The sequence below is a fragment of the Cetorhinus maximus genome, unplaced genomic scaffold (genome assembly GCF_964194155.1).
Source record: "Cetorhinus maximus unplaced genomic scaffold, sCetMax3.hap1.1 HAP1_SCAFFOLD_2093, whole genome shotgun sequence".
In the NCBI taxonomy this organism is placed as follows: domain Eukaryota; kingdom Metazoa; phylum Chordata; class Chondrichthyes; order Lamniformes; family Cetorhinidae; genus Cetorhinus; species Cetorhinus maximus.
Window position 1 is genome coordinate 40,001 of NW_027598033.1, and position 11,369 is coordinate 51,369.

The window sequence follows — 11,369 nt, forward strand, 5'->3', positions numbered from 1 at the left end:
AAGAAGCATGTCCGTGAGTATGGTGGGGTCAGGCCTCACTCCCCGCCCGAGGCAACTGCATATTTCAGAGTCAGGCAAACAGTCTCTCCCAACTCAGTTAGAGCAATCGGATAGATAAATTCACAGAGCAAAAAACCCCTCTGTCGGAGGGTCAGTACTGAGGGAGGGCCGCGCTGTCGGAGGGTCAGCGCTGAGGGAGCGCCGCACTGTCGGAGGGTCAGTATTGAGGGAGAGCCGCACTGTCGGAGGGTCAGTACTGAGGGAATTCCGCACTGTTGGAGGGTCAGCGCTGAGGGTGCGCCGTCCTGTCGGAGGGTCAGTGCTGAGGGAGCGCCGCACTGTCGGATGGTCAGTACTGAGGGAATTCCGCACTGTCGGAGGGTCAGTGCTGAGGGAGAGCCGCACTGTCGGAGGGTCAGTACTGAGGGAGTGCCGCACTGTCGGAGGGTCAGTGCTGAGGGAGTGCCGCACTGTCGGAGGGTCAGTATTGAGGGAGAGCCGCACTGTCGGAGGGTCAGTACTGAGGGAATTCCGCACTGTTGGAGGGTCAGCGCTGAGGGTGCGCCGTCCTGTCGGAGGGTCAGTGCTGAGGGAGCGCCGCACTGTCGGATGGTCAGTACTGAGGGTGCGCCGTCCTGTCGGAGGGTCAGTGCTGAGGGAGCGCCGCACTGTCGGAGGGTCAGTACTGAGGGAGAGCCGCACTGTCGGAGGGTCAGTACTGAGGGAGTGCCGCACTGTCGGAGGGTCAGTGCTGAGGGAGTGCCGCACTGTCGGAGGGTCAGTGCTGAGGGAGCGCCGCACTGTCGGAGGGTCAGTGTTGAGGGAGTGCCGCACTGTCGGAGGGTCAGTGCTGAGGGAGCGCCGCACTGTCGGAGGGTCAGTGCTGAGGGAGTGCCGCACTGTCGGAGGGTCAGTGCTGAGGGAGCGCCGCACTGTCGGAGGGTCAGTACTGAGGGAGTGCCGCACTGTCGGAGGGTCAGTACTGAGGGAGAGCCGCACTGTCGGAGGGTCAGTACTGAGGGAGTGCCGCACTGTCGGAGGGTCAGTGCTGAGGGAGCGCCGCACTGTCGGAGGGTCAGTGCTGAGGGAGTGCCGCACTGTCGGAGGGTCAGTACTGAGGGAGCGCCGCACTGTCGGAGGGTCAGTACTGAGGGAGTGCCGCACTGTCGGAGGGTCAGTGCTGAGGGAGTGCCGCACTGTCGGAGGGTCAGTGCTGAGGGAGTGCCGCACTGTCAGAGTGATGTTTTTGCTGAGATCACTCTGGACCACTTGCTCTCTCCTAATTTTCAATCCTTATTCTGTCTATGCCGATGTTATTTCTAACCACCTTTCCTCCACTTTGCCTCTCTCGCTCTCTCTATATCTCTATCTCTCTCTCCCTCTGCCTCTCTCTCTGTGTCTCTTCGCCTTTCTTTCTCTCCCGCTGCCTCTCTCACTCTCTCTCTCTGTCTCTTCGTCTCTTTCTCCCTCGCTGCCTCTCTCCCTCTCCCTAGCTCTCTCTCTCTCTGTCTCTCTCTCTCTGTCTCTCTCTCTATCTCTTTCTCTCTCTCTCTATCTCCCTCTCTCTCTCTCTCTCTCTCTATCTCTTTCTCTCTCTCTCTATCTCTCGTTATCTCTCTCTCTCTCCCCCCCTCTGTCTCTCTCTCTCCCTCTCATTCTCTCTCTCTCTGGGTGCAGCCCCACAGGAAGCCCCCCGCCACCATCCGACTGCTCCCCTCCACTCTCCCCTCACCTCCACCTCTCCTCGGTTCTCCCATCGAGCGTGTCGTCTGCCCAGGGATTTCGGGGAACTTCAGATCGGCGTAGGTGACTTCCTCCATCGCCTGTTCTTGCTGCCCTGGTGCTCGAGTACCCCCCCCCTCGAACACCGTGCCCAGCTCACAGCTCGTACCCTCACACCACCCGCGTCCTGTCGCACCCGCCTCGGGTACAGGAAATGTCGCTGACACCTCAGAGACAATTACCAAATCACCCCTGGGAGGTGGTTTAAGAGGCTTCCTGTCGATGCGACCTCTCCCTGAGCAGCAAGAGATTGAGATCTGGTTGCGAAGTGAGCTCAGAGAATCATCAGATTTATATCAGAGCCAAGTGCAGACATTTCACATCATCACCACCAAACAGGCGATGACAAGGAGCATCGCAAACTAATCCCACTGCCCCGCTCTCTCCCTATAGCCCTGTATCAATCCCAAACTAATCCCACTGCCCCGCTCTCTCCCTATAGCCCTGTATCAATCCCAAACTAATCCCACTGTCCCAATCTCTCCCCATAGCCCTGTATCAATCCCAAACTAATCCCACTTCCCCGCACTCTCCCCATAGCCCTGTGTCAATCTCTAAACTAATCCCACTGTCCCGCTCTCTCCCCATAGCCCTGTATCAATCCCAAACTAATCCCACTGCCCCGCTCTCTCCCCATAGCCCTGTATCAATCCCAAACTAATCCCACTGTCCCGCTCTCTCCCCATAGCCCTGTATCAATCCCAAACTAATCCCACTGCCCCGCTCTCTCCCCATAGCCCTGTATCAATCCCAAACTAATCCCACTGTCCTGCTCTCTCCCCATAGCCCTGTATCAATCCCAAACTAATCCCACTGTCCTGCTCTCTCCCCATAGCCCTGTATCAATCCCAAACTAATCCCACTGCCCCGCACTCTCCCCATAGCCCTGTACAAATCCCCAAACTAATCCCACTGTCCCGCTCTCTCCCCACGTCCCTGTATCAATCCCAAACTAATCCCACTGTCCCACTCTCTCCCCATAGCCCTGTATCAATCCCAAACTAATCCCACTGCCCCACTCTCTCCCCATAGCCCTGTACAAATCCCAAACTAATCCCACTGTCCCCACTCTCTCCCCATATCCCTGTATCAATCCCAAACTAATCCCACTGCCCCGGTCTCTCCCCATAGCCCTGTATCAATCGCAAACTAATCCCACTGTCCCGCTCTCTCCCCATGTCCCTGTATCAATCCCAAACTAATCCCACTGCCCCGCTCTCTCCCCATAGCCCTGTATCAATCCCCAAACTAATCCCACTGCCCCGCTCTCTCCCTATAGCCCTGTATCAATCCCAAACTAATCCCACTGTCCCAATCTCTCCCCATAGCCCTGTATCAATCCCAAACTAATCCCACTTCCCCGCACTCTCCCCATAGCCCTGTGTCAATCTCTAAACTAATCCCACTGCCCGCGCTCTCCACATAGCCCTGTATCAATCCCAAACTAATTCCACTGCCCCGCTCTCTCCCCATAGCCCTGTATCAATCCCAAACTAATCCCACTGTCCTGCTCTCTCCCCATAGCCCTGTATCAATCCCAAACTAATCCCACTGTCCCGCTCTCTCCCCATAGCCCTGTATCAATCCCCAAACTAATCCCACTGTCCCGCTCTCTCCCCATAGCCCTGTATCAATCCCAAACTAATCCCACTGTCCCGCTCTCTCCCCATAGCCCTGTATCAATCCCAAACTAATCCCACTGTCCCGCTCTCTCCACATCGTCCTGTATCAATCCCAAACTAATCCCACTGTCCTGCTCTCTCCCCATCGTCCTGTATCAATCCCAAACTAATCCCACTGCCCCGCTCTCTCCCCATAGCCCTGTACAAATCCCAAACTAATCCCACTGCCCCACTCTCTCCCCATAGCCCTGCATCAATCCCCAAACTAATACCACTGTCCCACTCTCTCCCCATAGCCCTGATTCAATCCCAAACTAATCCCACTGCCCCGCACTCTCCCCATAGCCCTGTATCAATCCCAAACTAATCCCACTGCCCCGCTCTCTCCCCATAGCCCTGTATCAATCCCAAACTAATCCCACTGTCCCGCTCTCTCTCCATAGCCCTGTATCAATCCCAAACTAATCCCCCTGTCCCGCTCCCTCCCCATAGACCTGTATCAATCCCAAACTAATCCCAATGTCCTGTTCTCTCCCCATATCCCTGTATCAATCCCAAACTAATCCCACTGCCCCGCTCTCTCCCCTTAGCCCTGTACAAATCCCCAAACTAATCCCACTGCCCCGCTCTCTCTCCATAGCCCTGTATCAATCCCAAACTAATCCCACTGTCCCTCTCTCTCCCCATAGCCCTGTATCAATCCCAAACTAATCCCACTCTCTCCCATAGCCCTGTATCAATCCCACTGTCCCGCTGTCTCCCCATAGCCCTGTATCAATCCCAAAACTAATCCCACTGTCCCGACTCTCTCCCCATAGCCCTGTATCAATCCCAAAACTAATCCCACTGTCCCGACTCTCCCCATAGCCCTGTATCAATCCCCAAACTAATCCCGCCGCCCCGCTCTCTCCCCATAGCCCTGTATCAATCCCCAAACTCATCCCACTGTCCCACTCTCTCCCCATAGCCCTGTATCAATCCCCAAACTAATCCCACTGACCCACTCTCTCCCCATAGCCCTGTATCAATCCCAAACTAATCCCACTGCCCCGCTCTCTCCCCATAGCCCTGTCTCAATCCCAAACTAATCCCACTGTCCCACTCTCTCCCCATGTCCCTGTATCAATCCCAAACTAATCCCACTGCCGCGCTCTCTCCCCATAGCCCTGTATCCATCCCCAAACTAATCCCACTGCCCCGCACTTACCCCATAGCCCTGTATCAAACCCAAACTAATCCCACTGCCCTGCTCTCTCCCCATGTCCCTGTATCAATCCCCAAACTAATCCCACTGTCCCGCTCTCTCCCCATAGCCCTGTATCAATCCCAAACTAATCCCACTGTCCCGCTCTCTTCCCATAGCCCTGTATCAATCCCAAACTAATCCCACTGTCCCGCTCTCTCCCCATACCCCTGTATCAATCCCAAACTAATCCCACTGCCCCACTCTCTCCCCATAGCCCTGTACCAATCCCAAACTAATCCCACTGTCCCGCTCTCTCCCCATAGCCCTGTATCAATCCCAAACTAATCCCACTGCCCCGCTCTCTCCCCATAGCCCTGTACCAATCCCAAACTAATCCCAATGTCCCGCTCTCTCCCCATAGCCCTGTACAAATCCCAAACTAATCCCACTGTCCCACTCTCTCCCCATGTCCCTGTATCAATCCCAAACTAATCCCACTGCCGCGCTCTCTCCCCATAGCCCTGTATCCATCCCCAAACTAATCCCACTGCCCCGCTCTTACCCCATAGCCCTGTATCAAACCCAAATTTATCCCACTGTCCTACTCTCTCTCCATAGCCCTGTATCAATCCCAAACTAATCCCACTGTCCCACTCTCTCCCCATACCCCTGTATCAATCCCAAACTAATCCCACTGCCCCACTCTCTCCCCATAGCCCTGTACCCATCCCCAAATTAATCCCACTGCCCCACTCTATCCTCATAGCCCTGTATCAATCCCACTCTGTCTCCAAACCAGGCAGCAAAATACATAATGTTGAATAAGCTTAAAAATCTTTATTACAAATTGTATTACACAGTTTGACAAAGGCAATGCAGATTCAGTAAATTCAAATGAAATCCAGTCAGAAACTGTGCAAGAGAACTATACACAGTGTAGAGGGAGCTTTACTCTGTATCTAACCCCGTGCTATATCTGTCCAGGGAGTGTTTGATGGAGACGTTGTAGAGGGAGCTTTACTCTGTATCTAACCCCGTGCTGTACCTGTCCTGGGAGTGTTTGATGGGGACAGTGTAGAGGGAGCTTTACTCTGTATCTAACCCCGTGCTGTACCTGTCCTGGGAGTGTTTGATGGGGACAGTGTAGAGGGAGCTTTACTCTGTATCTATCCCCGTGCTGTACCTGTCCTGGGAGTGTTTGATGGGGACGGTGTAGTGGGAGTTTTACTCTGTATCTAACCCCGTGCTGTACCTGTCCTGGGAGTGTTTGATGGGGATGGTGTAGAGGGAGCTTTACTCTGTATCTAACCCCGTGCTGTACCTGTGCTGGGAGTGTTTGATGGGGACGGTGTAGAGGGAGCTTTACTCTGTATCTAACCCCGTGCTTTCTCTGTCCTGGGAGTGTTTGATGGGGACGGTGTAGAGGGATCTTTACTCTGTATCTAACCCCGTGCTGTACCTGTCCTGGGAGTGTTTGATGGGGACGGTGTAGACTGAGCTTTACTCTGTATCTAACCCCGTGCTGTACCTGTCCTGGGAGTGTTTGATGGGGACGGTGTAGACTGAGCTTTACTCTGTATCTAACCCCGTGCTGTACCTGTCCTGGGAGTGTTTGATGGGTCAGTGTAGAGGGAGCTTTACTCTGTATCTAACCCCGTGCTGTACCTGTCCTGGGAGTGTTTGATGGGGACGGTGTAGAGGGAGCTTTACTCTGTATCTAACCCCGTGCTGTACCTGTCCTGGGAGTGTTTGATGGGGACGGTGTAGAGGGAGCTTTACTCTGTATCTAACCCCGTGCTGTACCTGTCCTGGGAGTGTTTGATGGGGACGGTGTAGAGGGAGCTTTACTCTGTATCTAACCCCATGCTGTACCTGTCCTGGGAGTGTTTGATGGGGACGGTGTAGAGGGAGTTTTGCTCTTCGTCATCGTGTATTTTTTTGAAGTTGTTGATACTGTTGCTGTCCTGAGGCGTCCTGTGTTGCTTAATTCATCACTGTAAAGGAGAGAAATGGATGAATACTTTGACATTGAATGGGGAGAATCCACTTCCTCTGTCTGATGGGACTTTACTTTCTTTTGTCTGGAACGTTCGCCCAACAATCGATACCGACTGTGTCTGAGGCAAAGGATAAAACTCCGACAGTGCGGCTCTCCCTCAGCACTGACCCTCCGACAGTGCGGGCGCTCCCTCAGCATTTAGCCTCCGACAGTGCGGCGCTACCTCAGCACTGACCCTTCGACAGTTCGGCCCTCCCTCAGCCCTGACCCTCCGACAGTGCGGCGCTCCCTCAGCACTGACCCTCCGACATTGCGGCGCTCCCTCAGCACTGACCCTCCGACAGTGCGGCTCTCCCTCAGTACTGACCCTCCGACAGTGCGGCGCTCTCTCAGCACTGACCCTCCGACAGTGCGGCTCTCCCTCAGTACTGACCCTCCGACAGTGCGGCTCTCCCTCAGTAGTGACCCTTCGACAGTGCGGCTCTCCCTCAGTACTGACCCTCTGATAGTGCGGCTCTCCCTCAGCACTGACCCTCCAACAGTGCGGCACTCCCTCAGCACTGACCCCCCGACAGTGCGGCTCTCCCTCAGTACTGACCCTCCGACAGTGCGGCGCTCCCTCAGCACTGACCCTCCGACAGTGCGGCGCTCCCTCAGTACTGACCCTCCGACAGTGCGGCGCTCCCTCAGTACTGACCCTCCGACAGTGCAGGTCTGCCTCAGCACTGACCCTCCGACAGTGCGGCTCTCCCTCAGTACTGACCCTCCGACAGTGCGGCTCTCCCTCAGTGCTGACCCTCTGACAGCGCGACGCTCCCTCAGTACTGACCCTCCGACAGTGCGGCGCTCCCTCAGCACTGACCCTCCGATAGTGCGGCTCTCCCTCAGTACTGAGCCTCCGACAGTGCGGCTCTCCCTCAGTGCTGACCCTCTGACAGCGCGACGCTCCCTCAGCACTGACCCTCTGACTGTGCGGGGCTCCCTCAGTACTGACCCTCCGACAGTGCGGCACTCCCTCAGTACTGACCCTCCGACAGTGCGGTGTTCCTCAGCACTGACCCTCCGACAGTGCGGCTCTCCCTCAGCACTGACCCTCCGACAGTGTGGCGCTCCGACAGCACTGACCCTCCGACAGTGCGGCGCTCCCTTAGCACTGACCCTCCGACAGTGCGGCGCTCCCTCAGTACTGACCCTCCGACAGTGCAGCGCTCCCTCAACACTGACCCTACGACAGTGCGGCGCTCCCTCAGCACTGATCCTCCGACAGTGCGGCGCTCCCTCAGCACTGACCCTCCGACAGTGCGGCGCTCCCTCAGCACTGACCCTCCGACAGTGCGACGCTCCCTCAGTACTGACCCTCCAACAGTGCGGCGCTCCCGCAGCACTGACCCTCCGACAGTGCGGCACTCCCTCAGCACTGACCCTCCGACAGTGCGGCGCTCCCTCAGTACTGACCCTCCGACAGTGCGGCGCTCCCTCAGTACTGACCCTTCGACAGTTCGACCCTCCCTCAGCCCTGATCCTCCGACAGTGCGGCTCTCCCTCAGCACTGACCCTCTGATAGTGCGGTTCTCCCTCAGTACTGACCCTTCGACAGTGCGGCTCTCCCTCAGCACTCACCCTCTGACAGTGCAGCCCTCCCTCAGACTGACCCTCCAACAGTGCGGCGCTCCCTCAGTACTGACCCTCCGACAGTGCGGCGCTCCCTCAGCACTGACCCTCCGACAGTGCGGCACTCCCTCAGCACTGACCCTCCGACAGTGCGGCGCTCCCTCAGCACTCACCCTCCGACAGTGCGGCACTCCCTCACCACTGACCCTCCAACAGTGCGGCGCTCCCTCAGCATTTAGCCTCCGACCGTGCGACGCTCCCTCAGTACTGGCCCTTCGACAGTGCAGCTATCCCTCAGTACTGACCCTCCGACAGTGCGGCTCTCCCTCAGTACTGTGCCTCCGACAAAGCGGTGCTCCCTCAGTACTGACCCTCCGACAGTGCAGGTCTCCCTCAGTACTGACCCTCCGACAGTGCGGCGCTCTCTCAGCACTGACCCTCCGACATTGCGGCGCTCCCTCAGTACTGACCCTCCGACAGTGCGGCTCTCCCTCAGTATTGACCCTCCGAGAGTGCTGCGCTTCCTCAGCACTGACCCTCCGACAGTGCGGCACTCCCTCACCACTGACCCTCCAACAGTGCGGCGCTCCCTCAGCATTTAGCCTCCGACAGCGCGACGCTCCCTCAGTACTGACCCTCCGACAGTGCACCTATCCCTCAGTACTGACCCTCCAACATTGCGGCGCTCCCTCAGACCTGACCCTCCGACAGTGCGGCGCTCCCTCAGCACTGACCCTCCGACAGTGCGACGCTCCCTCAGTACTGACCCTCCAACAGTGCGGCGCTCCCTCAGTACTGACCCTCCAACAGTGCGGCGCTCCCTCAGTACTGACCCTCCGACAGTGCGGCGCTCCCTGAGCAGTGACCCTCCAACAGTGCGGCGCTCCCTCAGTACTGACCCTCCGACAGTGCGGCGCTCCCTCAGCACTGACCCTCCGACAGTGCGGCACTCCCTCAGTACTGACCCTTCGACAGTTCGGCCCTCCCTCTGCCCTGACCCTCCGACAGTGCGGCGCTCCCTCAGTACTGACCCTCCGACAGTGCGGCTCTCCCTCAGAACTGACACTCCGACAGTGCGGCTCTCCCTCAGTACTGACCCTCCGACAGTGCGGCTCTCCCTCAGTACTGACCCTCCGACAGTGCGGCTCTCCCTCAGCACTGACCCTCCGACAGTGCGGCTCTCCCTCAGCACTGACCCTCCGACAGTGCGGCTCTCCCTCAGCACTGACCCTCGGACAGTGCGGCGCTCCCTCAGCACTGACCCTCCGACAGTGCGGCTCTCCCTCAGCACTGACCCTCCGACAGTGCGGCTCTCCCTCAGCACTGACCCTCCGACAGTGCGGCGCTCCCTCAGCACTGACCCTCTCACAGTGCGGCTCTCCCTCAGCACTGACCCTCCGACAGTGCGGCTCTCCCTCAGCACTGACCCTCCGACAGTGCGGCGCTCCCTCAGCACTGACCCTCTCACAGTGCGGCGCTCCCTCAGCACTGACCCTCCGACAGTGCGGCGCTCCCTCAGTACTGACCCTCCGACAGTGCGGCTCTCCCTCAGTACTGACACTCCGACAGTGCGGCGCTCCCTCAGTACTGACCCTCCAACAGTGCGGCACTCCCTCAGCACTGACCCTCCGACAGTGCGGCGCTCCCTCAGTACTGACCCTCCGACAGTACGGCGCTCCCTCAGCACTGACCCTCCGACAGTGCGGCTCTCCCTCAGCACCGACCCTCCGACAGTGCGGCTCTCCCTCAGTACTGACCCTCCGACAGTGCGGCGCTCCCTCAGTACTGACCCTCCGACAGTACGGCGCTCCCTCAGTACTGACCCTCCGACAGTGCGGCTCTCCCTCAGCGCTGACCCTCCGACAGTACGGCGCTCCCTCAGCACTAACCGCTGTGATACTCACTGTACACTGTCACATAAATTGTGACTGCCAATAACACCAGAACAACCACAACGAGTCCCAGAGCGTACGGCCAGTTTCTCCTAGCTTGCTTATCATTTTCCAGGATTTCTGTTGGGGAATTGGAGCACTGTGAGCAAAGATATGCGGATAGTGATCAAATCTGAAAATTTACTCCGTCTTCCTTACCACAGCACTGTTTTACCAGCATTCATTGCCCATCCCTTATTGCCCCCTTTGAGAAGGTGGTGGGTGAGCTGCCTTCTTGAACGGCTGCAGTGCCCGTGTGGTGTAGGTACACCCACGGCGCTGTTAGGGAGTTCCAGGATTTTGTCCGTGTGGTGTAGGTACACCCACGGCGCTGTTAGGGAGGGAGTTCCAGGATTTTGTCCGTGTGGTGTAGGTACACCCACGGCGCTGTTAGGGAGGGAGTTCCAGGATTTTGTCCCGTGTGGTGTAGGTACACCCACGGCGCTGTTAGGGAGGGAGTTCCAGGATTTTGTCCCGTGTGGTGTAGGTACACCCACGGCGCTGTTAGGGGGGGAGTTCTTAGATTTTGACCCAGCGACAGTGAAGGAACGGCCGATATATTTCCAAGTCGGGATGGTGAGGGGCTCGGAGGGGAACTTCCAGGTGGTGATGTTCCCCATATGTGTGCTGCCCTCGTCCTTCTAGATGGGAGCGGGTCGTGGGTTTGGGCGGCGCTGTCGAAGGAGCCTTGGCGAGTTGCTGCAGTGCATCTTGTAGATGGTACACACGCTGCTGCTACTGTGCGTCGGTGGTGGAGGGAGTGAATGTTTGTGGATGGGGTGCCGATCGAGCGGGGGCTGCTTTGGTCCTTGACGGTGTCGAGCTTCTTGAGTGTTGTGGGAGCTGCACTCATCCAGGCAAGTGGGGAGTGTCCCATCTCACTCCTGACTTCTGCCTTGTAGATGGTGGACAGGCTTTGGGGAGTCAGGAGGTGAGTTACTCTCCGCAGGATTCCCAGCCTCTGACCTGCTCTTGTAGCCGCAGTATTTATGTGGCTGGTCCCAGTTCAGTTTCTGGTCAATGGTAACCCCCAGGGTGTTGATAGTGGGGGATTCAGTGATGGTAATGCCATTGAATATCAAGGGGCGATGGTTAGATTCTCTCTTGTTGGGAGATGGTCATTGCCTGGCACTTGTGTGGCGTGAATGTTACTTGCCACTTGTCAGCCCCAAGCCTGGATATTGTCCAGGTCTTGCTGCATTTGGACATGGGGCTGCTTCAGTATCTGAGGAGCCACG

The 11,369-nt window shown here is 57.4% G+C and overlaps 1 protein-coding gene across 2 annotated transcripts in view; it reads right to left on the reverse strand.

Annotated features, from left to right (window-relative positions):
• LOC144676977 (uncharacterized) overlaps positions 1 to 1,894 on the reverse strand; it is a 36,116-nt gene extending 34,222 nt beyond the window's left edge. Inside the window, exon 1 of one of the 2 annotated variants that reach the window (XR_013575458.1) lies at positions 1,733 to 1,822. Coding sequence is in view for 1 of the 2 variants with exons in the window: in XM_078537242.1 (XP_078393368.1) it covers positions 1,733 to 1,820 (88 nt within the window). In the remaining variant the exon portion in view is untranslated. Of the gene's footprint in view, positions 1 to 1,732 lie in introns of both variants that reach the window. The other variant, XM_078537242.1, reaches the window with a different exon arrangement.
• Between the last annotated feature and the right edge of the window lie 9,475 nt (positions 1,895 to 11,369).